At 57.3% G+C, this 26257-nt stretch overlaps 2 protein-coding genes and 1 long non-coding RNA gene across 22 annotated transcripts in view; 1 reads left to right on the top strand and 2 right to left on the bottom strand.

Moving 5' to 3' along the window:
* Nucleotides 1–21662, top strand: PTPN23 (protein tyrosine phosphatase non-receptor type 23). Of its 3 annotated transcripts, XM_027957710.3 has the most exons (25): nucleotides 1–179; nucleotides 6668–6742; nucleotides 13733–13860; nucleotides 14045–14121; nucleotides 14618–14667; nucleotides 14760–14891; nucleotides 15078–15158; nucleotides 15244–15375; nucleotides 15459–15506; nucleotides 15827–15883; nucleotides 15966–16024; nucleotides 16175–16254; nucleotides 16367–16481; nucleotides 16570–16635; nucleotides 16907–17052; nucleotides 17258–17569; nucleotides 17645–17799; nucleotides 17888–18039; nucleotides 18113–18292; nucleotides 18381–20082; nucleotides 20156–20340; nucleotides 20427–20531; nucleotides 20602–20740; nucleotides 20815–20928; nucleotides 20998–21662. In XM_027957710.3, the coding sequence occupies exons 1-25, from the start codon at nucleotides 96–98 to the stop codon at nucleotides 21475–21477; spliced, it is 4854 nt and encodes a 1617-aa protein (XP_027813511.1). In that variant the 5' UTR covers nucleotides 1–95; the 3' UTR covers nucleotides 21478–21662. The 3 variants fall into 3 exon arrangements, with proteins under 3 accessions (XP_027813511.1, XP_042092253.1, XP_042092254.1); XM_042236319.2 differs by having other exon boundaries at nucleotides 20815–21662; XM_042236320.2 differs by lacking the exon at nucleotides 6668–6742 and having other exon boundaries at nucleotides 20815–21662.
* Nucleotides 13503–19149, bottom strand: LOC121817256 (uncharacterized). Its single transcript, XR_006057086.2, has 2 exons — nucleotides 15689–19149; nucleotides 13503–15458 (listed from the first exon to the last, which is right to left on the bottom strand). It is a non-coding gene; the product is annotated as an uncharacterized LOC121817256 (long non-coding RNA).
* Nucleotides 21663–21924: 262 nt separating the features above from the next.
* SCAP (SREBF chaperone) overlaps nucleotides 21925–26257 on the bottom strand; it is a 100028-nt gene continuing 95695 nt past the window's right edge. For 16 of the 18 annotated variants that reach the window (XM_060402601.1, XM_060402598.1, XM_042236326.1 and 13 more), the window contains 8 exons: nucleotides 26088–26203; nucleotides 25440–25962; nucleotides 25274–25359; nucleotides 23698–23780; nucleotides 23429–23595; nucleotides 22784–22864; nucleotides 22398–22604; nucleotides 21925–22320 (listed from right to left, as the gene is read on the bottom strand). In XM_060402601.1, the coding sequence (XP_060258584.1) occupies nucleotides 22075–22320; nucleotides 22398–22604; nucleotides 22784–22864; nucleotides 23429–23595; nucleotides 23698–23780; nucleotides 25274–25359; nucleotides 25440–25962; nucleotides 26088–26203 (1509 nt within the window). In that variant the 3' untranslated portion in view covers nucleotides 21925–22074. The remainder of the gene's footprint in view (nucleotides 22321–22397; nucleotides 22605–22783; nucleotides 22865–23428; nucleotides 23596–23697; nucleotides 23781–25273; nucleotides 25360–25439; nucleotides 25963–26087; nucleotides 26204–26257) is intronic. The other 2 variants (XM_042236334.1, XM_027957716.2) reach the window with 1 other exon arrangement.

The raw sequence follows: 26257 nt of genomic DNA, 5'->3' as shown, positions 1-26257 counted from the left end.
AAGTGACTTCCGGCGTGGAGGGGCGGGGTGCGTGGCTGAGCCTGCAGCTGCGAAAGCTTGGGGGGCGGCCGGGAGGCCGGCGGGTGCCTGAGGCCATGGAGGCCGTGCCCCGCATGCCCATGATCTGGCTGGACCTGAAAGAGGCCGGTGACTTCCACTTTCAGCCAGCCGTAAAGAAGGTGAGGGCCGCTCCTGCTCCCCGCCCCCTCCCCTTTCCTCCCGCGTCTCTCCGTCCGCCTGCGCGTGACGCCCCCTGCGCGTCTATCATCTCCCCAGGCCCTGTCGCAGGGGCCGGTGAGGCCAGGAGGGGCCTCCACTGGCTTTCCTTCGCCTGGCGCACCCCCATCGCACCTTGTCTGACCCCTGCGCGCTCGAAGAGCGTCTCCGTCCCCTCCCCCCGACCCCGCCAGCCCCGGGTAGCCCCCGCTGTCTGATCGGAACCTGCTTTCCGATTCCGTCCCCCGGCCCTCCGCGATCCCCGCCGAGGCACCTCACTTCCTCGGTGTGACGCTTTGAACCTAGGTCTGCTCCTCCCCTCATCCACGCCAGCACCGCCCTGGGAGAATCGGTGGGTGGCCCTCCGTAACCGTCAGGGTGGAAAGGCTGTGCCTGGCCTTCGTTGTGCTGTCCGTCTACGACCGGACTGGGACGGACGCCGAGGATGGCTCAGGATGTGTTTTAAGGCCCCGGCCAGCCTGACCTCTGCGGTTGGAGTCGCTCTAACACTTGGTGCAATTCTGTCTGGTCTCAGAAGAAGAACCGTAATCTGGAGCCCCTTTGGACCGAAAGATCCAACTTTTAGGGGAGCGTTACTGCTTTCGCGACTGCGCAGAGGGGATAAATAGCATTGTAGCTTCCAGAGCGACCCAAGCAGTCCTTTGTTTACTCTTCATTTGGATGGAAGAGACAGGCAGTTTTGGCTTTGAGGGAGGCAAGGGATCGCTGTGGGGAGATCAGGTGTGGCTGGTACAAAGCAGGACCAGGTGTGTCGACTGGGCATCAGGTACCCTGTGAGACATCTGCCTTGGGAAGGACTGTCTGGTACCGTTGAAGGACAGAGCAGAAGTGAAAAGGAACAACCAGGAGGCAATGTGGCTGCTGCCTGAATATTGACGGAGCCCCAGTGAGTAAGGTGGTGGAGAAGAAAAAAAATAGAAGAAAGAAAATGGGTCGGGGAAGAAGTTTTCCAAGAAGCTCTCCCTTTCTCGGTTCACACTGCCGCTGCCTTCCTTCACACACTAACAGTTTGTATTCCTTTGAGTCCATCATTTAATCTCTTTGGGCATCTTTTTCCTCATTTGTAAAACCAGAAAATTAGATTAAAAAAAAAAAAATTGGCTGAGCTTCCCAGCTTATGGGATCTTAGTTCCCTGACCAGGAATCAAACCCCAGGCCTCAATGGACCAATGGAGACATCCAATAAATTAGGTTAATTGATCTAAAGTTCCAGAATTTTACTTCTTTCCCAAAGTTTGGTCTCCTTTCCATCTACTGTTTTAATTCCAAGATGTATATCAAATTAAGAACAGAAGCTAAACACTCCCATCATCCATGGGGGGGGGAAAGAATGCACAGAGGAATGAGACCATGTTAGTACCAGAGAAAGTGAAACAAAATCTTTACCCTGGGAAGTTTGGCTCAGAGTTCTAGAACTGCCATTGCTGATCTCTGGTTTCCATTTTTCTACTGCAAAAGAATGCCAGGATCTGGTGATCTCATCTACCCCTGGTTGCTCAGCTGGTAAAGAATCCCCCTGCAATGTGGGAGACCTGGGTTCGATCCCTGGATTGGGAAGATCCCCTGGCGAGGGGAAAAGCTACCCGCTCCAGTATTCTGGGCTGGAGAATCGCAGGGACTGTATAGTCCGTGGGGTCACAAAGAGTTGGACATGACTGAGTGACTTTCACTTTCATCTGCCTACAGAATTCTGGGCCATTGGTTTCTTGGTAAAAGGGCAGAGTAATGTCACAGAAATAGACACTGGAATCAGGCCAACTTTGGTTTAGGTCCCACCTTTTCGACTTAATAGCTGAGTGACGTCAGCTGTTACAGATGATTACCTCACTAATCTGGGCCTCATTTTTCTCACCTGTAACAGAACTAATACTATGCTTGTAAGCTTATGAGCATCAAGAGTTAACGCAGGGACTTTGCTGGTGGTCCAGTGGTTAAGAATCTGCCTGCCAATGCAGGGGACATGGGTCTGATCGTGGTGCAGGAAGATTCCACATGCTTTGGGACAGCTAAGCCCGTGTGCCACAGCTACTGAGCCTGGGCTCTAGGGCCCACGTGGTGCAACTATTGGAGCCCTGGGCCCAGAGCCTGTGCTCTGCGACAGGAGACGCCGCCACAATGAGAAGCCTACGCATTGTAGCAGAGCAGTTACAAAAAGCCGGAGCACAGCAGCAAAGACCTAATGCAGCCAAAAATAAAATAAAAGAGAAAAACAAGATATACTTAAAAAAAAAGAGTTAATGCATTTGAGTCCCCAGTACAGGCCTTGGCATATTGTAAACAACACTTTCAGCTTAGCATCCTCTTTCTCTGTTTAGGAAATAGCTCAAGTCCTATGACAGCTCTGTGAGTTAGAGCGGGTAATTGTTGCTCAGTAGGTAAGTCTTGTTCAGCTCTTTTCAACCCCATGGACTGCAGCACGCCAGGCTTCCCTGTCCTTCGCCATCTCCCAGAACTTGCTCAAACTCATGTCCATTGAGTCGGTGATGCCATCCAGCCTTCTCTTCCTGTCGCCCCTTTTCCTCCTGCCCTCAGTCTTTCCCAGGATCACGGTCTTTTCCAGCTAGTCGACCCTTCATATCAAGTGGCCAAAGTATTGGAGCTTCAGCATCAGTCCTTGCAATGAATATTCAGGATTGACTGGTTTGATCTTCTTGCTGTCCAGGGGACTCACAAGAGTCTTCACCACAATTCAAAAGCAGCTACTATGAACACCATATTACAGGTGCAAAACCAAGCCCTGGTCTCATAGCAACCTAGGGTCACAGCCAGGACTTCCTCTGTTTTGGTGTTTGTCTTTGGAAAAAGTCTTTCCAGCCTGTGTATTTGTAACTTATAACTTCTTTCCCTGCTTTTTCCTCCCAGTGGCTCTGAACCCTGGACATGCTTTCAACATGACACTGTTCACAGGTCTCATTGTTTGCTCAGGAAAAAAGAAGCCCAGCTTCTCCAAAGCCTCTGCTCCATTGACTCACCTTGTGGCCAGAGATTTGTTTTCACTTCCCTTTTTTTTGGTGTTTTATGAGAACTGTGTTTAAAAAATAGAAATGGATTGGTCTGATGTGTGGTCAAGAATATGGGCTCTGGAGCCCAGACCCCGGGTTTCCAGTTGGTGCTCTGTTGGTGGTTAGTGCTGTGACCTTGGCGAGTGTCTTACCTCCCTTGCCTCAGTTTCCTCAGCTGTAAAATGGGGGCGACAACGCTGTCTACCTCTTTGGGTTGTTATTAGGGCTGAGTGACTTACTGGGCACTTGGCAAGTGTCTGGCCCGTGGGCAGGAGCTCTGTGTTTGCTGCAGATCTTGGAGGAGGAATAAGACAGGTGGACAGCCTCCTTCGGGGACAGTTTGCTGCGATCAGAGGCATCATCTCTCACCCCGTCACCACTGCGTGACCGCAGGGCAGGTGTTCCCAGCGGTGGCAGCTGAAGCCTTGTTTCTGGGACTCAGATGTCACTCAGATCCCTTCGGCCTCTGTCCCACAGGGCCTCTGGGCTCCACTTTCACTGTCGCCTCGGGGTGAGCAAACAGAAGCCTCCTATGAGAAGGGAGTTAATCGGAGAAAGAACATGTTCCTATTTAGATAGTCAAGTTTTACCCTATAGCTCAGGTCACATTTTATGTCTGTGAATTGGGGGACAGGCGGGGTGAGGGATTGGCTAGATCACAGCGAGGATTGTAAACCAAGAGCCCATAAATGGGCTTCAGCGTGTCTGTAAACCCCCTGAACATGTTGGCAGATCCTTATGTTTATGCATAGATGGACATTGGTGGGGAGATTGTTTCGTGGCTTTTATGTTCTCAAAGGATCCAACAAGAGGCTAAGAAATGATGACGTAAGGAAAGTGTTTTTTTAGGTATCATTTAGCTCAACAACTCATTTTTTTTTGGCCGCATCGCTTGGCCTGTGAGATCTCAGCTCCCTGATCAGGGCTTGAACCTGGGCCACAGCAGTGAGAGTGCCAAGTCCTAACCGCTAGACCACCCAAGATTTCCCTCAGCAGCTCTTAAGACATTCATTTTCCAGATTTCAGACGTACAGAAAAGTTGAAAGAATAAGGCAGTGCTCGCCCAAATTCCCTCTACTTAATTTTGAGAGTTGGGCTTCTCTGGTGGTTCAGTGGTAGAGAATCCGCCTGCCAATGCAGGAGGAGCGAGTTTGATCCCTGGAGAAGGAAGTGGCAACCCACTCCAGTATTCTTGCCTGAAAAATCCCGTGTCCAGGGGAGCCTGGTGGGCTGCAGTCCATGAGGTCATGCAAAAAAGAGTTGGATGTGACTTAGCAACTAAATGACGACGATGGTAATAGTTACATTGCACCGTATTTGTGTTCTCTCTCTGTAAACACACACAGACACGCATTGTACCCGTATCAGCAGGTCCTAAGAGGATTTTCTCGTGTAGAACTATACTGTTTTCATCACACCTTAGAAAATCCACAAGCATTTTCTACTATGTTTTATATTTAAATTTCACCTGTTATCCCCAGACATCCTTTATAACTGTTTTTTTCCAAACTCAGATCCAATCACGGTTCTCGTAGGGTAGTTGTTCTTTTTTTTTCTTTAATCTCTTTTAATCTACAATAGTCTGCTCCCCTCTAGCCCCCTTAATGGTACTTGTCTTTCACAGAGGCTGAGGTAAGTGTTGGGTGAATTGTCACACCGTCCCAGTTTTTCTGAGTGCCTCCTGTGGTCTTATTTAGTGTGCTCATCCATCCTGTGCATTACCTGTAAAGGCAGCCGTTTGCTGAGGGTCGAACACATCAAATCAGGCCCCTGCCATTCCCGACAGACTTGTCGTTTGAGGTGGGGGTGGTCGCTGACATGTCCCTGCTGGGAGGCGCCCAGTCTGATGGAGGCACTTTCTGAACGTGGGGGAGAGCAGGAGCTGATGCTACGGGAAGTGATATTTTAGCTGAGTCTTAGCAGAGAAGGTGGTGGGGGCAACATGTGGACAAGCGTTGAGAGCCGAGAGCGGTCATTCCAGAGTACTGTTGGCTGGGTGTCCCTGGGAGCTGACGGCTACTGGGAGCTGCCTGTGAAGGACCGTGAACTCTGCTCTGAAGATTAGATTTGGTCCTGGAGGTTTGGGGAAGCACTGTTGTGCACATTCTTCTCAGAGTACTTTTTTTTTTCCTTTAGATTACAGCTCTTTCTCCATAATCTCACTGTCCTGAGCAAAGCAAGCTGGGCTTTATTGTTTTTTCCCCCAGGAGTGCGTGTGTTTCAGAAGGATATAAAGCCAAGAGTAACACTGGAGTCACGTTAGACGAATTTGACCATCGGATGAGGGGTGGGTTTGACGGGGTGGGGAGTCCGGGCCAGAGGTGGACGGGGATAGCAAACTGGCAGGAGGTAAAGCCAGTGGAAGCGGGTCGGGCTCAGAGATTTGGAGCTGCGGCCAGATGGAGCTGAAGGAAGCTCAGGACTTGCTTCCCTCTGCCTGTCCCTCCTCTCGCTTCCCTGCCAGGCGGCTAACGCGGTCCCACGGCCTCCCAGGTTCCCCACCACGTGGCCACGTGTCACAGCCCCTGGGGAGGGGCCCAGGAGACGGGTGGGCCGCCACTGGAGAGAGCAGGCCACCCCCGCCCTTCTCTGCCTCACAGACCTTGGCTGGGCCTTAAGGAGCCTTGGGGGCTGGTGCCCTTAGTGCATGTGGGGTGACGGACCTGGGCCCTGAGACTGCTGACCCAGACGCCAGGTCCCCCAGCAGGAGTGGCGGAGCTGCCGCGATGTGTGTGTTGTCTTGGTGGTCCAGGCCCCGCCTCCAGGCTGGTGGGTGTGCCCACCGTCCACGAGAGTCAGCCCTGCCGTGGGCGGGCGTGCCAGCCCCGCCTCTGATGTGGGGAGTGACCTCCCCTCCTCCCTTCCCCCGGATCATTCCCATCACACCGCCGCAGGCCTTTCCTCACCGAGGAGGACGCTTATTTCTGTGGAACCCTTTCCCGAGGAGGGCGGGCTGGTGGGGAAGGCTTTGCACGCCCACTCTCCTGTGACTCTTCCAGACATTGGTTGGTGGGTTGGGATTACGATGGTGATCCTGGGCCCCTGCGGGGCCCCAGACACAAGGGAGGCTTGAACTCGGGGCCCGTTTACGAATGCTCAGTAGGATCCCACTTCAGCTGACTGAGTTCCCCGACTTCCTGAGCTGGCCCAGTTCTGGGTTTGGTGGGGAGGACAGCAGCATGGCGAGGGCCAGCCAGGGGATTCCAGCCAGGTTGTGCAGGCGTATTTTCCATTTTGCTCAAAAAAGGAGGCTGCCCCAGAAAGTGTCTCGGTGCTGCCTCACTACAGAGGCCGAGTTCCCAGTGGGGCAGGAGAGGAGATGCTGGCAGAGCCATGGCTGGTGCTTGCTGAGGACTCCGAGGGCAGAAGCGGGAGCAGGGAACGATGCTCTGTGCCTGGTTCACAGCCTTCCCCCCCTCTCTCTCTAGTTTGTCCTGAAGAATTATGGGGAGAATCCAGAAGCCTACAATGAGGAACTGAAGAAACTGGAGTTGCTCAGACAGGTAGGAGGACAGTGTTTTTACACAGGTGTGAACAGAATTGGTTTGATTGGGAGAAAAAACTGTTCTTACTTAAATTCAGTCATTTTTCCTCTGTAAAAGCAGAATAATGATGGAAAATATATAAACTTGTCATTGCTCAGTCGTATCCAAGTCTTTGGGACCGCATGGATTGCATCATGCCAGGCTTCCAAGTCCTTCCCTGTCTCCTGAAGGGTGCTCAAACTCATGTCCATTGAGTCGATAATACCATTGAGCCATCTCATGCTCTCTGAGTCCTCTTTCTGCCCTCAGTCTTTCCCAGCATCAGAGTATTTGCAATGAGTCGGCTCTTTGCATCACATGGCCAAATTTTTAGATTCAGTGTCAGCAACAGTATTTCCAGTGAATATTCAGGGTTGATTTCCAATCGGATTCACTGGTTTGATCTCCTGGATTGATGTTTGACTAGCTGAATGGGACTGGCTTATTTCAATAAATGACCTTTTTCCCGACCCACAATTTGCCTTTGTAAGTTATGATTACAGAGTGCACAGTAGGTTGCGCTACGGTGTAGCATAGGTATCTTCCAATGGTCTGTTTTCCTTAGTTGAGTGTGTGTCTTATCCTTTGAATATATCCCTCGTTTCCTCTAGGTATACCTCTGGTAAAATAAGCTTGTTTTCTATGAGTGACAATTGGCTACCTTTGCCAGAAAGCTCGTGGGTGTCAGCTTTCAGACGTCGCTGCTCGTGGTTGTCTGGATGGATCCCTTCTCGTCTTAGGCGCTCTGTAGCGTGTGTGTGAGTCTGTGTCGCCAGTGGCGCCGCTTCATTCTGGGCGGGGCTGATCTTAGTACACTGTAAAGCCCCGCTGCATGTGCTTTTCCTGCAGGCCCCTGTGCTTGGGAGTTTTGCTTCTGCCCATGTCTCAGTTATTCTATTGCTTCAGGAAAGGACACCATCCGTGGGTGTTTTTGATCAGGGGTTGTCCCCTTGATATCCAGCCTCATGTGGACCTGCTGGACCATGTAAATGGCTGTCAAGCTCTGCCCTTAGGGACCCTCCTTCCGGGTCTTCATAGTGCCTGCCGCCAGTTTCCTTTTCTCCCCACATCTTTGGGGCCTTCCGTTTTCTCCCTGCTCTGTCAGCAGTCTTTTTGTTGATGTCCATTCTGAGCTGGGCAGGAGATACCCCATTGTAGCTTTCATGTGAATTTTCCCGTTGATTAGCGATGCAGAGGCAGTGTTCCTCAGCTGTCATTTAGAAGAGTCCCAGACCAATTTGTACCTGGTGAACAGGAGCTCTGGAAGGTGGGCCCCTTTTTGAATTCTGTTTTGATTACCCACCCCAGGACATTTCTGGAGGGCACGTGTCATTGAGAGCCCAGCAAGCCTTGAAAATGCGTCTTGAGTGTGTTCCACAGCACCGGGTTTCAAGCTGCTGTTACGGGAAACGGCCACAAGAAGGCAGCACTTTTCCTGCCCAACTGGTGACTCTGGCAACCGGGGCCTTGGAGAAAGTCCTGCTCCTGGGCTGTCAAATAGAGGGGGATGTCCCAAAAAACACTGAAGGGCTGGGGTCCCTTGCTTCTTTCTCCTCACCTTTAACCCTTCAGACACGTCCCACCCCCTGGAATCAAGGTGCTTAGGTGTTGTTGTTCATGAGTGGGCCGAGTGTCAGGATGGAGGCTGGAGATGGGATGTTCAGCACAAAGAGGCGCCCTGGAGGTGTTCTTTGAGCTAAGAGCTTCCACCATCCTTTGGGAGTGCCTGGCTTGGTTTGAGTGCTTGAGGGCCTAGCTGAATCTGCAGATGGTGGTCCCATGCTGAGGGTTCAGGCCCTCCAGGGGCAGATCGGGGGCTCACTGGCTGACTTGTAGTCCCCAGCTCCCCGGGCCAGCCATGCAGTCCTGCCTTGATCCCAAGGCTGCCCAGCCCCAGGCATGCGACAGCCACACCTTGTCACCTAGGCTTGAAGTCCTTGTAGTAGACTCTTTTTTGTCATTTAGTTCTTTTTTATTTGCTATTTCATTTGGAGCTGATCAGTGCATAGAGTATTTTTGACGTCATATTTATTATTGGTTACTACTAAGTCACTTCAGTCGTGTCCGACTCTGTGCGACCCCACAGACGGCAGCCCCAGGCTCCCCCGTCCCTGGGATTCTCCAGGCAAGAACGCTGGAGTGGGTTGCCATTTCCTTCTCCAATGCATGGAAGTGAAAAGTCAAAGTGAAGTCCCTCAGTCGTGTCCGACTCTTAGTGACCCTATGGACTGCACCCTACCAGGCTCCTCCATCCATGGGATTTTCCAGGCAAGAGTACTGGGGTGGGGTGCCAAGTGTACGTAACTGAGGTAGCCAGATACATGCGCCTGTTGTTTACTTTCTACTCATTGCCTTTGTACGTTATATTCCAGAGTGTGGAACAGGTTGCCCGTTGCTGTAGCATGCGACTGTTTCCTGACGATCTCTTTTCCCTAGCTGAGTGTGTGTAGCTGTGTCTTACCCTTTGAACTTATTCCTCGGTTCCTCTTTGTCTGCCTCTGGTAAAATCAGTTCATTTGTTATGTGAGAAAATCTGCGTGCCTTTCGTCACGTAGTTCCCGTGTATCAGTTCTCAGACATCACTTCTTGTGGTTGTGCTGTGATGGGCCCCTTTCTCTGTCTGTCTTAGTGTACTTTGTAACACTGTGTCTTGATCTGTGTATGGCGTTTACCGATGGCCCACTTCCATTTTTGGGGGGAGGGGGTGTTCAGGCTGATATTATTACACTGTAAGGCTGTACTGATTTTTTTTTTCCAGGCCCTTGTGCTTGGAAATTTTGCTTCTGCCCATGTTTCAGTTATTCTATTGCTTCAGGAAAGGACACCATCTGTGAGTGTTTTTGATCAGGGGTTGTCCCCTTGATACCCAGCCTCACGTGGGCCTGCCGGATCATGCAAACGGCTGTCAGTCTCCGCCCTTAGGGACCCTTCTTCTGGGTTTTCATAGTGCCTGCTGCCAGTTTCCATTTCTCCCCATATCTTTGGGGCCTTCTGTTTTCTCCTTGCTCTCTCCTGGTTTTGGTCAATAGTCTTTTTGTTGATGTCCATTCTGAGCAGGAGAAGGTGGTACCTTGTACTTTTCATGTGAATTTCCCTGCTGATTAGTCATGCGGACGCTGTGTTCCTTGGCTTTCCTTTAAAAGAGCCTGAGTCCAATTTGTACCCCATGAGTAGGAGCTCTGGAAAGTGGGCCCCTTTTTGAATTCTGTTTCGATTACCCACCTCAGGACATTTCTGGAGGGCACATGTCATTGACAATCCCAGCAGACACAAGCACAGGTCTTCAAGCTGCTATTACCAGGAACGGCCACAAGATGGCAGCACCTTTCCTGCCCGACTGGTTACTCCAGCAGAAAGCCTTAAGGAAAGTCCTGCTCCTGGGCTGTCAAATAGACGGGGACGTCCCAGAAAAACACTGAAGGGCTGTGGTCCCTTTCCCCTCACCTTTCACCCTCAAAACACATCCCCCCCGTGGAATCAAGGTGCCGTTAGGTGCTGTCGTTCCTGGGTGGTCCGAGTCTCAGGCTGCAGGCGGGATGCCCAGCACAAGGAGGAGACCTGGAGGCCCTCTTTCAGCTCAGAGGTTCCACGGTCCTTTGGGAGTGCCTGCTTGGTTTAAGTACTTGAGGGCCCAGCTGGATCTGCAGATGGTGGTCCCATCCAAAGGGTTCAGGCCCTCCAGGGGCAGATGGGAGGCTCACTGGCTGACTTGTCCTCTCCAGCTCCCCGTCAGCCACGCAGTCCCGCCTTGATTCCAGGGCTGCCCAGACCCAGGCATGCGACAGCCAGACCTTGTCACTGAGGCCTGAAGGCCTTGTAGGAGACTCTTTTTGTTACTTAGTTCTTTACTTGATGTTTCATTTGGAGCTGATCAATGCATAGAATATTTTTAACATACTTTTTATTGGTGGAGTGTACCTAAATAAGGTACCTGGGTATATGCAGCTCGTTCACTGCCTTTGTACATTGTGACTCCGCAGTGTGGGATAGGTTGCCCGTTGCTGTAGCATGAGTCTTTCGGATAATGTATTTTCCCTACTTGAGGGTTGTACCTGTGTCTTACCCTTTAATATACCCGTTTCCTATCCGTCTGTCTGCGTTCTGTCACGGAGGTCCTGTTACCAGTTTTGAGACGCCACATCTTGTGGTTATCCTGTGATGGGTCCCTTTCTGTTTGTTTCTTCGTCCACTTTGTGACGTGGTGTATGGTCTCTGTATGGTGATTCCAGTGGCCCAAGTTAGTTTTTTTTTTCGCGGGTGGGCAGGGGCTATCACTACATTGTAAAGCTGTGCTGCATGTTTGTCCAGTATTTCTACACTCTGTCATTTTGGTCTTTTATTTTAAATTTCATTTCAAACATATCAGTGCATAGAGAATACTTTTCATGTTTATTTTTCCTGCGCTGTGGTTGGTTGATGTAGTGCGATACATGTATGTTTTTTCTTCCCCTGGATTATTTTTTTCGTGCACTGTTATTACAAATTCTGGAATAGGTTCCCCCATGCGGATCTGGAGTTACTGGGCTGCCCAGAGTGGACCAGGCTCTCCACCAAAGGGGCTGCTCTGTTTCTGGCATACACTTCCCACTGCCTCATGCCCAGTGCGCTCCCACCCGGGAACGCTAGCCTGCCTGGGTGGGTGACGTGTGACCCAGTATAGGTTACAGAGGCCTCATGGGAATAGAGCAGGCGGTTGTTTCAGGTTTTTTTGTTTTAATGCAGTTTTATTCTCTCTTTGAGTTCATTTACAATTGTGTATGTACTTGAGATACAAGGAACATAATTCACATATGCATATGGCAATTCTTTTTCCCATTCTATTTTCATATACATCATAGAGTGGTGAGCAGATTTCCATGTACTATTCAGTTGGACCTTTTTGTTCATCTTATAGATAAGCATATTAATGTTCTATGTATACATAGTATACACTTTATATATAGTATAAAGCATGCATAGTTTATATATGTATAATTATGTATATCTTATTCAAAGTGTTTTATATCTCCATCTTCTCCAACTGTCCTTCTATGACTCTAAATTTGTTTAATAAGTCAAGAGTAGGTGTTTGGCAAGTTCATCTGTATCCAGTTCTTTATCTGTGATGTTATAGAATATTCTTCTCTCCATATCTGACTGACCTGGGGTTGTCATCTCCAGATCCATCCAGGTTGCTGCCTGGGACACTTCTGCATTCTTTTCTGTGGCTGCTCGTCCACTGTGTGCACACAGCCAACGCTGTGTCAGCTGGTGTGTGGCTATAGGCTTTGGACGCTTGCATCCTCACCTGTTGTAGACAGTGTCCCAGTGAGCGTTGGGTGCACGTGTCTTTTGAAGGATGGTGTTCTCTGCATCACTCCTAGGAATGGATTGCCACACGGGCTGGTCGCTTGTCTCCGTTTGTGAACCTGCAACTGTAGCCTTCTCCATGGCAGCTCTTAGCAGTTTACATTCCCATAGCCGAGCCGCCGTGTAGGATGGTTCCCTTTTCTCCACGGCTTCTCTAGCATTTACTGTCTGTAGACTTTGGGCTGAGTACTGAGAGATGATACCTCATCGTCATTTTGATTTGCACTTCTCTTTAAGAATTAGGAGTGGTAAAGGTATTTTTATGTGCGTTTTTACTTTCTAAGGATGAGTAAGATTTACTTTGGAAATTGGCTTTTGAAAGCCATTGCTAACGAATTCTTACCTACCGCTATTTCTAGAGCATAGGTGTCTTTTTGAGTCTCATAGGCCTTGTGACTATTATGCGTTCTTAAGCACAGGTTTTCCAGTTGTTGTTACCAGAAACGGCCATAAGATGGCAGCATTTCTTCAGACCCAGCTTTAGTCTCTGGAGCAATCAGAGCCTCAGGAGAGAGTTGGGTTCCTGGGTTGTAATTAGAGTGCAGAGTGCACAGAGAATACGCAAGGGCTTGCGTCTCACTACTGCTTCCTCACCCTTCACCCACCAGTCAGCGTAACCGCAGAAAGGTGCTTTGCTGGGGGTGCCGCCAAAGGTCTGTGGATGGACTTTAAGGAAGGAGGCTGAAGTGGGAACCCCACGAGGAGATATGAAGAAAGGGTTGACTTTTCACAGCTCTTGAACCCCAGAATGCCCACCAGTTTTGGGGTGCTGTAGGCTTGCAGTAGCTATGGGAGGGCCGGCCTGGATCTAGAGTTTGGGGTCAACCAGGCAGTACAGATGCAAGGAAGGCTCACTGGCTGCCCTAGACTGCCCAGCGCCCTCAGGCCTGGGACCCAAGCCTGCTCAGTGAGGATGTGACAGCAACGCAGGTCACCGAGGCTCGAGGGCAATACTGCAGGCCTTTCTTCGTCTATTTCTTTGTGTAAAAAGTTTATATATACGTACAGTGGATTGATTTGCAGTGTTGCTTTAGGTGAATAGCAACCTGATTTTTTATATTTTATTAGTGTTCTAACATTTGAGGGGAGACTTTACTTACTAATATAATATAATCAAAGATGTCCCTGTATATATGTACAGAGTTTATCCAGGGATCACTTATCTCTTTGGTATGGAACTGTCTAGATTTTTTTCACTTTGTATAACTAGATGGATCTATTTCTGTATTATTTTCAACAGTGAGATTATGTTGCTCATCTGCTAGATGATTTTTTTCTCCCCAATAGTAAATGTGTTATGGACATGTTGACATGTCAGTAGAGAGCCTTGTCTTCAGTTTTCACGGCTATTGTATCTCATATTTTTAGATATAGAGATATGGGTCAAACATTAAGTACAATAAAAATTTTAATGCATGTTTTGTGGAAAAGTGGAGCCGATCTGGTGGAAGCGTCTGGCCGGCGGGCTGGTTGTGCAGGGACTGCAGGTGGCTGTGGGCTTCCTTTGGCTTCTTACGCTGCACAGTCCACCAGCTCCAACGTGTCCGTCTGGGCATTTGTGGGCACACAGGCGTGTCTTCCGCTCCAAATGACAGTCAGCCTCCTCTCACCCTCCCGCAGAACGCCGTCCGTGTCCCACGTGACTTCGAGGGCTGCAGTGTCCTCCGCAAGTACCTGGGCCAGCTCCACTACCTGCAGAGTCGGGTCCCCATGGGCTCGGGTCAGGAGGCCGCTGTTTCTGTCACCTGGTGAGCGCGGGCGGGCAGAGCCGGGGAAGCCTGGAGGGTGCCCCTCTCCCCTCCCCGTTTCCTTGCTGTAGAGGACGGGGAGCTGCTTGGGGGGTTTCCCCAGTCCTCCTTCCCTCCCGCCCTGCACTGGGAGGAGGCTCGCTTCACCAGCTCCCCCCTCACAACTGTGGTGGCCTGTCCCCAGGACTGAGATCTTCTCCGGGAAGTCTGTGGCCCACGAGGACATCAAGTACGAGCAGGCCTGCATTCTCTACAACCTTGGTGAGCTGCCTCCCCTGCCCCAGGGCCCCCTTGCTCCTGGCCCTGCCCCTTGCAGCAGAAGACACCTGGATCCTGGCCCTATCCTGCCTTCCCGCAGCTCTGCCTGCCTCCTGGGCTGCAGGGAGCCCCCCTGGTGGGAGGCTCTGCTAGGCTGCCTGCTCTTGGAGCTGCTGTTGTGTGCTCCGGGCACAGAGGTGGCCTCCCCTCGTTGTCTGGACACCCCATATCCCCTCGAACCCCTGGTGGCTCAGGTTTGCTTCTGGCGGGAGACCAAGGCTGGCCTAGGCTGGCCTTGCCATCAACCCTGCTGGTGCAGCCTCAGCCTGCGGAGCAGAGTCCTATGAGGACCCCTTCCCTACCCCCGTTCCTGCCTGGCGCAGAGCTGGAGCTCCATCCCCCCAGATCCACTGGCTTCCCACACCCCCCGCCTCTGCCTGGGCGCCGACGTGGGCAGTAGCCACAGCTGAGCCCTGACCCGTGTTCCTTGCTTCCCCAGGGGCGCTGCACTCCATGCTGGGGGCCATGGACAAGCGGGTGTCTGAGGAGGTGAGGAAGCGGGGCGGTGTGCTGAGTGCTGTCAGCTCCAGAGTGAAGCCCACCCTGGAGAGGCCCCGCCTCTGACAGCCCCTCTCCCCCAGGGCATGAAGGTCTCCTGCACCCACTTCCAGTGTGCGGCCGGCGCCTTCTCCTACCTCAGGGAGCACTTCCCCCAGGCCTACAGCGTGGACATGAGCCGGCAGATCCTCACTCTCAATGCCAACCTCATGCTGGTGAGGAGCCACCCTCGCTGGGGCCGGACGGTGGCACACAGGTCAGGGAGGGACAAGCCGGGGCCTGGGCTGCGACCCTCTGAGCCCCAGGTGGGTCAGGAGCTGCTTGGAGGGGAGGCTGGGTGGAGAGGGGTGAGCGCGGTCTGTCCCGGTGAGGAAGGAGGGCCTCTGTACCCACCGTTCCAGGGCCAGGCACAGGAGTGCCTCCTGGAGAAGTCCATGCTGGACAACAGGAAGAGCTTCCTGGTGGCGCGCATCAGCGCACAGGTAGGCCTGGGGAACGTGGCCCTCCAGGGACTGGGGCCGGCCTGGCCTCCTCCCAGTCCCCGACAGAGCCCATCCCGGCCCCCAGGTGGTGGATTACTACAAAGAGGCATGCCGCGCCCTGGAGAACCCCGACACTGCCTCGCTGCTGGGCCGGATCCAGAAGGACTGGAAGAAGCTGGTCCAGATGAAGATCTACTACTTTGCGGCCGTGGCTCACGTGAGGGCACTGCGGGTGTGGGGGTGGGGCGGGCCGGCGCCGAGATGTCCCCCCCGGTAAGCAGGGCTGTGTCTTCCGTCCAGCTGCACATGGGGAAGCAGGCGGAGGAGCAGCAGAAGTTCGGGGAGCAGGTGAGCGAGCCGGGGCCAGGAGGGCACTCAGGCTGTTCCAGCCCCGTTGGATCCCCAGCGGGGGGGTGGTCCCCTCTTTCACCCTGGGTCCCTGCCGTCCCAGGGGACAGGCGTGGCAGGCTCCCCTCTGAGTGGCTGCCTGGAGGTGTGCACTGTGGGCAGAGCCGCAAGCAGACACTAACCTTGGTGCTGTGGGCTGGCTGGCGTGTGGTGGCTGCTCAGCCTCCTGTCTCGTCTGGGCTACCTGCTGGTCAGACAGGGGAGGCAGGAGCAGCAGGGTCTACACGGAAGGCTGGACCAGGCTCTGCTGGCCCCTGCAGGTCGCGTACTTCCAGAGTGCCCTGGACAAGCTCAACGAAGCCATCAAGCTGGCCAAGGTAATGATGGGGGAGAGCCTGGCCAGGCCAAGGGGGTCCTGGCGCCGGCCGTGGTTGTGCTGAGCTCCGCTCCTCCTCACAGGGCCAGCCCGACACTGTGCAGGACGCGCTGCGCTTCGCCATGGACGTCATTGGGGGAAAGTGAGTCTCTGGGCCTCGAGGGGCTCTGGTTCCTTCTCTGCCTGCATCGTTGGGAGGCAGCCACCAGGGCCAGAGAGCAGGGGCCCACATGGCAGGGGCGAGGTCCTGGGTCCCTGCTGACCACTCAAGACTGCCCCCCTCCCATGCCAGGTACAATTCTGCCAAGAAGGACAATGATTTCATCTACCACGAGGCTGTCCCAGCACTGGACACCCTTCAGCCTGTGAAAGGTCTGAAGCTGAAAGGAGCCTGGGATGGGCTAGGGGGCGAAGATGCTGCACAACAGAGGCAGTCAAGGTTGGGTGGGCCTGGTCTCCAGGACTCTCTGCCTCTCCCTCCCAGGTGCCCCCTTGGTGAAGCCTTTGCCGGTGAACCCCACAGACCCTGCTGTTACGGGCCCTGACATCTTTGCCAAACTTGTACCAATGGCAGCGCATGAAGCCTCATCACTATATAGGTGAGTGGACAGACAACCTTGTTAGCCCAAGTTGGGGTATCTCAAGAGACATGGGCTGCCAACAAATTGGTCTGTCCCCTTCCTGCAGTGAGGAGAAGGCCAAGCTGCTCCGGGAGATGATGGCCAAGATTGAGGACAAGAACGAGGTCCTGGAGTGAGTGCAGAGCCAAGGCGGGGAGTTGGGGGTGGGGGTGGGATCCTCTAGTGCAGTCTGCGGTGGAGGGAGGGAGGGGGTGGTGAATGGCCACGGAACAGCAGGCTCCTGGCTCAGCCTCTCTGGCCAGGGCCTCGTGTGTGTTTCCAGCAGTGCCCAGGGCAGGTTTTGTGCTTCTAGGCCCTTGGACGTTGCTTCATTTGCGGGGTGGGGGGCGCTCCTCCTATGTGAGGGGTTGAGCCCACACCCACCTGGTCCTGTTGCCCCATAGCCAGTTCATGGATTCACTGCAGCTGGATCCTGAGACAGTGGACAACCTCGATGCCTACAACCACATCCCACCCCAGCTCATGGAGAAGTGCGCGGCTCTCAGCGTCCGCCCGGACACTGTCAGGAACCTCGTCCAGTCCATGCAGGGTGAGTATGGAGCAGGTGGAGGTCACCTGCTGTCCCCTGTCAGGCAGGGACAGAGGTTCCCACCTCCCCCGGCACAACACCCACCCGCAGCTGTGAACCAGCACCCCCGTGCCCTGTGGCTGCACTGAGCTGCACGTGCGTGTGACGGGGCAGTTGTGCCCCAGGAGCTGATTGCCCCATGCGCCCGCCCCGTGCCCGCCCGCAGTGCTCTCAGGGGTGTTCACGGACGTGGAGGCCTCCCTGAAGGACATCAGGGACCTCCTGGAGGAGGATGAGGTGCTGGAACAGAAGCTGCAGGAGGCAGTGGGCCCGGCGGCGGCCAGCACGGCCGTGTCCAAGGCTGAGCTGGCAGAGGTGAGGCGAGAGTGGGCCAAGTACATGGAGGTCCACGAGAAGGCCTCCTTCACCAACAGCGAGCTGCACCGCGCCATGAACTTGCACGTTGGTAACCTGCGGCTGCTCAGCGGCCCCCTGGACCAGGTGCGGGCCGCCCTGCCCTCGCCAGCCCTCAGCCCAGGTGAGCCCTCCTACCCCCACGGGGCGGTCTGGGGTGGGTTGGGGGCTCTGGCCTCACCGCTGCCGCTGCTCCCAGAGGACAGGGCGGTCCTGCAGAACCTGAAGCGCATCCTGGGCAAGGTGCAGGAGATGCGGGACCAGCGTGTGTCCCTGGAGCAGCAGCTGCGAGAGCTTATCCAGAAGGACGACATCACGGCGGCGCTGGTGACAGCCGACCACTCGGAGATGAAGGTGGGCTGGGTGCGGGCAGCGGGTTGGCTCTCGGCACCCTGCCTCAGCGGCAAGGCCCTGAGCGCCCGTCTTCCCCACACCCCCGCAGAAGCTGTTTGAGGAGCAGCTGAAGAAGTACGACCAGCTGCGGGTGTACCTGGAGCAGAACCTGGCCGCCCAGGACAACGTCCTCCGGGCCCTGACTGAGGCCAATGTGCAGTATGCGGCTGTGCGGCGCGTGCTCAGCGACCTGGATCAGAAGTCAGTATCCAGCCCTGGGCCCGCCTCCCGGAGCCGGGCTGCAGCGGCTCACCTCCCGCTCTCTGCCTGCCAGGTGGAACTCCACGCTGCAGAGCCTGGTGGCCTCCTATGAGGCCTACGAAGACCTGATGAAGAAGTCCCAGGAGGGGAAGGACTTCTACGCAGACCTGGAGAGCAAGGTGGCTGCTCTCCTGGAGCGCGCACAGTCTGCCTGCCAGGCCCGAGAGGCGACGCGCCAGCAACTCCTGGACAGGTGAGTGTGGGGACACCCCGGGCACAGCTGCAGAGCCAGGCCGGGCTGAGGGGGCTCTGACTCCCCTTCTCCTTCGCTTACCCAACAGGGAGCTCAAGAAGAAGCCCCCGCCACGGCCCACAGCCCCAAAGCCGCTGCTGCCCCGCAGGGAGGAGGGCGAGGCGATAGAGGCTGGGGACCTGCCTGAGGAGCTGCGCAGTCTGCCCCCCGAACCCTTCCTGGGGGCCGCCACCCCACTCCACTTCCCTCCTAGCCCCTTCCCCAGCTCTGCAGGCCCAGGACCCCACTACCTCTCTGGCGCCTTACCGCCTGGTACCTATGCAGGCCCCACCCAGATGCTGCAGCCCAGGGCCCCCCAGCCCCCGGGGCACCCAGGGGTGGCCGTGGCCCCTGGACCGGCTCTCTACACGGCCCCCGCCTACGCCCCGGAGCTGGGCCTTGTGCCCCGGTCTTCACCCCAGCATGGCATGGTGAGCAGCCCCTATGGGGCGGTGGGGCCACCCCCTCCGCTCGCTGGCCTCCCCTCAGCGCCCCCTCCCCACTTCTCAGGCCACGAGTTGGCCGTGGGGGTTCGGCCAGCCACCACCACCGTGGATAGTGTCCAGGCCCCCATCTCCAGCCACGCAGCCCCGCGGCCAAACCCTGCCCCGGCCCCTCCCCAGGCCTGCTTCCCGGGCCCCCCACCACAGCCGCTGCCCCTGCCCTACACCTACCCGATGGGGCCCAAGCAGCCCCTCACAGCGCCCCCCACGCAGCACCACTTCCCTCCCGGGGTGCCTGCAGGCTTTCCAGCCCCAAGGATGGCACCCCAGCCTCCCCCACAGCCTCTTCCACTCCAGCACCCACATGTCTTCCCGCCCCAGGCTCCAGGCCTGATGCCCGCCCAGGCACCCTACCCGTTTGCCCCTCAGCCTGGGGTCCTGGGGCAGCCATCACCCGCCCTGCACACCCAGCTGTACCCCGGGCCCTCTCAGGACCCTCTGCCCCCCCACTCTGGGGCTCTACCTTTCCCCAGCGCAGGGCCACCTCAGCCTCCCCACCCCACCCTGGCCTATGGTCCTGCCCCTGCCCCCAGACCCCTGGGCCCGCAGGCGGCCCCTCTCTCCATTCGAGGCCCCCCGCCTGCCATCCAGCCGGCCCCTACTCCCCACCTGGTGCCTTCACCCGCCCCTTCCCCAGGACCAGGCCCCGTGCCTCCACGGCCCCCTGTGGCAGAGCCGCCCTCCTGTCTGCGCCGAGGCAGCGCCGCTGCTGACCTGCTGTCCTCCAGCCCCGAGAGCCAGCACGGAGGCCCTCAGCCTCCTGGGGGTGGGCAGCCCCTGCTGCAGCCCACAAAGGTGGACGCGGCTGAGGGCCGGCGGCCACAGGCCCTGCGGCTGATTGAGCGGGACCCCTATGAGCGCCCCGAGAGGCTGCAGCAGTTGCGGCAGGAGCTGGAGGCCTTCCGCGGCCAGCTGGAAGCCACGGGGGCCCTGGACACGGTGTGGCGGGAGTTACAAGACGCACAGGAGCTCGATGCCCGGGGCCGCTCCATCGCCATTGCCCGCTGCTACTCGCTCAAGAACCGGCACCAGGACGTCATGCCCTACGACAGCAACCGCGTGGTGCTGCGCTCCGGCAAGGACGACTACATCAACGCCAGCCGCGTGGAGGGGCTCTCACCCTACTGCCCGCCCCTGGTGGCCACCCAAGCCCCCCTGCCTGGCACAGCAGCCGACTTCTGGCTCATGGTGCATGAGCAGAAAGTGTCGGTCATCGTCATGCTTGTGTCAGAGGCCGAGATGGAGAAGGTGAGGGAGGGGCTGGGTAGGCGCCCAGTAGGGACCCTGGGACACTAGCCCTAACTACCTGTTTGTGCCTCAGCAAAAGGTGGCTCGCTACTTTCCCACTGAGCGGGGCCAGCCCATGGTGCACGGGGCCCTGAGCCTGGCCCTGAGCAGCGTCCGCACCACTGAGACGCACGTGGAGCGGGTGCTGAGCCTGCAGTTCCGTGACCAGAGCCTCAAGCGCTCCCTCGTGCACCTGCATTTCCCGACGTGGCCTGAGTTGTGCGTCTGCCGCCCTGGTGGTGGTGGGAGGGGTGATGTGGGCTCAGACCAGGTCTGGCTCAGAGACCCCCTCATCCCTCCGGCAGAGGCCTGCCCGACAGCCCCAGCCACCTGCTGCGCTTTATTCAGGAGGTGCATGCCCACTACCTGCATCAGCGCCCGCTGCACACGCCCGTCGTCGTCCACTGCAGGTAGGTGTGGGCAGCTCCCGGGGCTCCTCGGGGGCCTGGGGGCCAGCCTGACCCCGTCTTCCGGCCGCAGCTCGGGAGTGGGCCGCACGGGGGCCTTCGCACTGCTCTACGCGGCCGTGCAGGAGGTGGAGGCTGGAAGCGGGATCCCCCGGCTGCCCCAGCTGGTGCGGCGCATGCGGCAGCAGAGGAAGCACATGCTGCAGGAGAAGGTGAGGCTCAGTGGGCGGGCACGCGCCCTGCCCCGGGGCATGGCCCCAGCTCACCAGCCCGCGCGCCCCCGCAGCTGCACCTCAAGTTCTGCCACGAGGCGGTGGTGAGACACGTGGAGCAGGTGCTGCAGCGCCACGGCATGCCCCCTCCCAGCAAGCCCACAGCCGGCACCGGCGTTGCCCAGAAGGTGAGTGGGGCCCCTCCTGGGGTCTCTGAGCACCTTGTGCGCCCTCTTCACCCACTCGTGTCTCCCCAGAATCACCTTCCTCAGGACTCCCAGGACCTGGTCCTTGGCGGGGACGTGCCCATCAGCTCCATCCAGGCCACGATCGCCAAGCTCAGCATCCGGCCTCCTGGGGGCGTGGACTCCCCGGCGGCCAGCCTGCCAGGCCCTGTGGAGCCCCCCGGCCCGCCGCCCCCCAGCCTCCCAGAGTCCACCCAACTTCCCCCCTCCTCTCCACCCCCCCTTTCTTCCCCCGTGCCCGAGGCCCCCCAGCCTGAGGAGGAGCAGCCGGTCCCTGAGGCCCCCATCCTGGGGCCGCCCTCCTCCTCCTTGGAGCTGCTGGCCTCCCTCACGCCTGAGGCCTTCTCCCTGGACGGCTCCCTGCGGGGTAAGCAGCGCATGAGCAAGCAGGACTTCCTGCAGGCCCACAACGGGCAGGGGCTGCGGGCTGCGCGGCCCACCGATGACCCCCTCAGCCTCCTGGACCCGCTCTGGACGCTCAACAAGACCTGACTGGGCGTGCCCGCCTGGTCCTCACTATACCGTCTCCTGGGCCCGTCTCTCTCATTCCTGCTGCCTTCAGCCCTGCCTGGCCCAGCCCGCACTTCTCTGGGGTAGCGGGTCTTGGGTCAGGCTCCGCTCCTCTGTGGGACCTGTTTTTCAGCTCTTTGCTATCAAATAAACAAACCTGTTCTGTGGCCAGTGTCTGCCCGTTGCTGCTCCTGGGAGGCCGCCCTGGCTTCCACACTCTTACCTGGTTACACAAGGAGCGTCTAGAGCTGGTGCCAAGTCCCCCCCCCACCTTGTAACTGCCCTGTGACTTGATGTGGCTCCTGGCAGGAGCCGCTCTGAGCTGAGCAAGATCTAACCCAGTGCTGCACTTCAGGCACCAGGAAGGTGTGAGTGATGGCAGAGCTCGTCCAAGGGAAGACACAAGGGGCTCAAAAGGCCCCTGGCTGATGTCATTTAAAAAAACAGGTTTAATATTACAGTCATGAGGCAGGACAGGACAGTCAGAAGCAGCTTCCCCAACACTCAGCACTCCCCCCAATCCAGGTCCAGTGCGTTGCCCACCGAGCTCCTCAGCCAGAGGGGCAGGGAGGCCCACCCTCAGTCCAGCTTCTCCAGCACAGAGGGCACGTACACCAGGCTGAGCTCGCTGCCAAAGTTGCAGACAATGGCAGCGTTGTCCAGCACCAGGATCTGGCGGGCCGGCTGGGCCTCGCTGTTCTTGCCCAGGTAGACTGTCTGTAACAGGTCCCCGTAGTTCAGGTCCCAAAAGGAAACACAGCCCTGGCCGCCGGTCACCAGCAGGTTGTCTGAGATGACACCCAAGCTTGCGCCACAGCCCAGATCCTGGAGACAAGGACAGGACAGGCTTGAGGTCTGGAGCCCTTCCTGACACCCCGAGGCCCCGTGGCCCCCACACCTACCTGCTGGATGGAGTAGAGCTTGATGCCTGTGCTGCGGTCCCAGATGCTGATGAGGTCGTCCAGGCCACTGCTGATGACACATGAGGTGGTGCAGGTGAGGGAGGTGACATCCCCACGGTGAGCGAACATGTGGCTGACCCGGCTGCCGGTCAGCACGTCCCACAGGCAGATGGCCCCATCTTGGCCTCCGCTGGCCAGCACCATGGTCTGTGGGAACAGGTGTGGGGACCTGGTCACTGTGGAGCCACCTGTCCCCAAGGTGTCCTAGTGCCCGGGTGGGAGGGAGCCTTGGCCTGCCTCTTGGAGGCCCTGGGACCAGCTCCCAGGAGTCAGAAACAAGGCCGTGGTGGCTCTGGCTCCATCCACACCCCACCCATGGCCCTCACCTGGTCGATATACACAGTCGTGATGGCCCCCGAGTGGCCCTGCAGGGTGAAGAGGCAGCACGAATCCTCCAGACGGAACACCTGCGGCAGAGACAGGCCTCAGGTGCTGAGCTCTTGGGGTTTTCTTTTAATTAGAGGATAACTGCTTTACAACATGCGCTGGTCTCTGCTGTGTGTTACCAGCTGTGAGTATCCACGTGTCCCTCCTTTCTGTGTCCCCCACACCTCCTCCTGTCCACCCCACCCCTCGCGGTCTCCAGAGAGCGCGGGCTGCGCGCCCTGTGTCGCACAGCAGCTTCCCGCCGACGAGCTGTTCCACACACGGCGGTGGATGCCAGTGCCACTCTCAGCTCATGCCCCCTCCTTCCCCACTGTGTCCACAGTTCCGTTCTCTATGTCTGCATCTCTATTCCTTCCCTGCAAATAGGTTTAGCAGCACTATTTTTCTGGATTCCACAAATACATGTGATTATGTGATTTTCATTTTCCTCTGACTTCTCTGGGTTTTTCCAAATCACACTTCGGTCAGGAATTCCCTTCCACAGTTCATCCAAGACACCTCCAGCCTCTCCCCGACTGACCCCAGATGCCCCCCAACCCCTGTGCTGGGCTACCCCATGCCCAAGAGATCGTGCCGACACTTACTCTCAGTGTGTGGTCCTGGCTGCCAGTCACGAGGCGCCCAGCAGCTGCCTTCAGGGCTGTGATGGGCTTCTGGTGTGCGCAGGGCACGGTGTGGGTCAGGTGGCAAGCCACCCTGTCACTGCTGCTGCAGACAGGGGAGACGGGGGAACTGCCCCGCCCCGGGGCCCCTGGGGACAACAGGCCAGGTAAGGGGCCTCGGAGAAGACACCTGCAGTGGCCCCCGCGCTCCACCCACTAGGTGAGGCCCCTGGCCTGCCCAGGTCCCTCACCTCGGAACTGCAGGGGGCTGAGGGCAGCGTGGGTCTCCAAAGAGAAGAAATCGAGGGAGCCATTGAGCCGGGCGGCCACGATCCTGAAAGACAAGGGCGGCTGCCAGGGGGCTTGCCCTCAGAGCCCCTGGCTGCGGGGCTGAGTGCCACGGGCCTCCACAGGCCCGTCCCACCGGCCGGGGAGCAGTGAGGCCATGAGGGACCTCGGCCAAGACGGACACCCAGGTGCTGGGACCAGCTGCAGAGCAGGAGGGCCCTGCAACTCCAGTGCCACCCTCTGTGCCTCAGATACTTCATGTGTGAAATGGGAACAACCGTGTGCACCTTGGGGAGGCGGGTGGTCATGAAGAGTAAATGAGCTGATGATAGTACCTGGGGAACATCACGAGTAAGACTGGAAATTTAAAAGCCTGGGGGAGGGGAGTCCCCCTCCACAGCCTGGAGCCACAGGAGAGGCCTCAGTGGAGGAGAGAGGAGCTGAGGTGGGGCTGTGAGGAGCCACAGAAGGCACTGCTGCCCTACGACAGAAAGGCAGCTCCGACACAGGCACTGCCTCCTCTGTTTCCTATTTCCACAAAGAGATAAGGCTTCCCTCCACCACCTGGGATTCCCAGGCGCAGGCTGATGGGCCGAGATGGAGATGTGTGTGCTCTGTGGCCCCAAAGCCGTAAGGCGACTGGGCTTCACAGGTTTTCAGCCCATAAAGCTGAATGGTCCACAACAGAGCTGGAGCAGAGGAAGGAGAGGGTGGAGCCAGGGACTCAGAGCTAGGCTGAGGCATGTGGGCTTTCCCTAAAATGTCAAAACACCACCAGTGGGGGAGAATTCCAAGCTCAGGGGAAGCCAGTGAACTTGGCCAGGCTGCACGGTAGGATGTCAGCTGAGGCGTGAGCAGAAAGCCAGGCCGTGGCGGCAATAACAGCAGCAGCCACCAGAAACTGACAGCTCAGGGCAAGGGGTGGCCCCACCACAGAAAACAAGGCTCAACGCTAGCTCAGATGCTGGGCCACACACGCTCAAGGGCCTGGAAGGAAGAGCCAGCCAGCACGACGGAAAACTGAGGCGGTCACCAGAGGCACCTGGGTGGGTGAGCCCTGGGTCTATCAGTCCAGAGGTGCGTGGGCCCAGGATGAGTAGCTGTGATCCCCTCCCCACCCCACCCCCACCCCCACAGAGGCAACGGTGTGATGGTACCCTGGGAATACCCAGCCAAAAGGCATGGTGAAGAGGGAGGCGGGAAGAGTCTACAGCATCAAAGCGGGAGGCAAGTTTTTACAAGGCAGTAGTTCTAAAGATGCATTTTTCTGGAACTGAACACCCAGAAGGGTCAGTACTGACGGGCTACCTAGACAGGTCTGACCTCAAAAGGTGAGAGGAAGACTGCATTCTGCACTGTCAGTGGTGAAGGGCCCTCTTTCACTCCCCACCTTTACCCTCTTGAGTTGTCACCTCCCATCAAGGCAGACTTCCTGCAGCTCCCAGGTGTGGGTCCTGTCACACCAGGGAAGGGGAAGCAGGGCTCAGTGTGTGTGGAGCTGGCCGTCTAGGGGTGAGGCAGGCGTCCTAGCGCTCCCACCTTTTGTCTAGGAAAACGAGGGCCGTGATGCCTGACGACACTTCCTCACTGCTGCAGCGCAGGGTGCCCTCGATGGCGTCCCACACCTGGGGGCCCAGAGGCTGTGAGCACCTGTAATTGGGAACACCCACGACCCCCCTGCCTCCCTCCAGCTCCCGCTGCCCACCTCCAGCCGGCCACTGCTCCGCCCCACCACGATGAGGCTGCCCTGCAACTCCAGACTCCAGATGGAGCCGTCTGCGCTGGGGGCCCAGGCGAAGGACGGGCAGCTCTTCTCGGAAGGAAAGCCAGCCTCATCCTCAGGAGCCGGTGGGAACGTAGGCCCGGGAGAGGGTGGGCGCAGGGCTGGCGTGTGCACGGGAGCCATGCTCCCCTCCTGGTACACGCGCTGCACCAGGCGGCTGAAGTCGTAGCCTGAGGAGTCTTGAGCGCGGCGGCCTGCCCGGTACCGGGGCTCAGGCTGAGCCGGCTCGGGGAGCTGTGGTCGCGCAGAGAAGTTGGTGTCAATCAAGCAGGTGAGGTCTGGCTGGTCCCCAAAGAGAGCGGGTGGTGGAGGGCCCCGGGGCCGGTGCCGCAGCGGAGGGCTGTCCCCAGGCTCCTCCGGGCCACCCTTCCCGCCGTCCGACAGCCGTTCCCAGGTCTCCTGAGTCTCCAGCCCACTGCCAACACCGCTGTCCCGCCGCTGCCTGCTAAGGGCGGGGAGACTGGGTGAGGGCGGGGCCTGGGTGAGGGTGAGGTAGGGGCCAGGGTAGGGTGGGGTTGGTCGGGGCTGGGGCGGGGCTGGGGCGGGGCTGGGGCAGGGCGGAGCACCTACCCCGGGTGCGGGATGCGGGTGAGACAGTCTCCGGTCTGCGCGTCCCATACACACACGTGGCCTGCCAGGCAACAGCTCACCAGCAGCATCCCGTCGCTGGCCAGACACTCGATGTCCTGTGGGAGCGCGGCATGCACATGGGCACTGGCGGTGGCGCGGCTTGGTCCCCC

Source organism: Ovis aries, chromosome 19, assembly GCF_016772045.2.
Source record: "Ovis aries strain OAR_USU_Benz2616 breed Rambouillet chromosome 19, ARS-UI_Ramb_v3.0, whole genome shotgun sequence".
Taxonomy (NCBI): Eukaryota; Metazoa; Chordata; class Mammalia; order Artiodactyla; family Bovidae; genus Ovis; species Ovis aries.
The sequence above is the reverse complement of the archived record's forward strand: the minus strand, read 5'-3'. Positions and strand labels throughout refer to the sequence as shown.

What these genes read in the sequence shown, in the direction of transcription:
- PTPN23 (XM_042236319.2), top strand. Translation starts at nt 96, where the DNA reads ATGGAGGCCGTGCCCCGCATGCCCATGATCTGGCTGGACCTGAAAGAG. An exon ending in AAGCCATCAAGCTGGCCAAG is followed by an intron (nt 15,884 to 15,965) that starts GTAATGATGGGG and finishes TCCTCCTCACAG; the next exon opens with GGCCAGCCCGACACTGTGCA. An exon ending in CCTCGTCCAGTCCATGCAGG is followed by an intron (nt 17,053 to 17,257) that starts GTGAGTATGGAG and finishes GCCCGCCCGCAG; the next exon opens with TGCTCTCAGGGGTGTTCACG.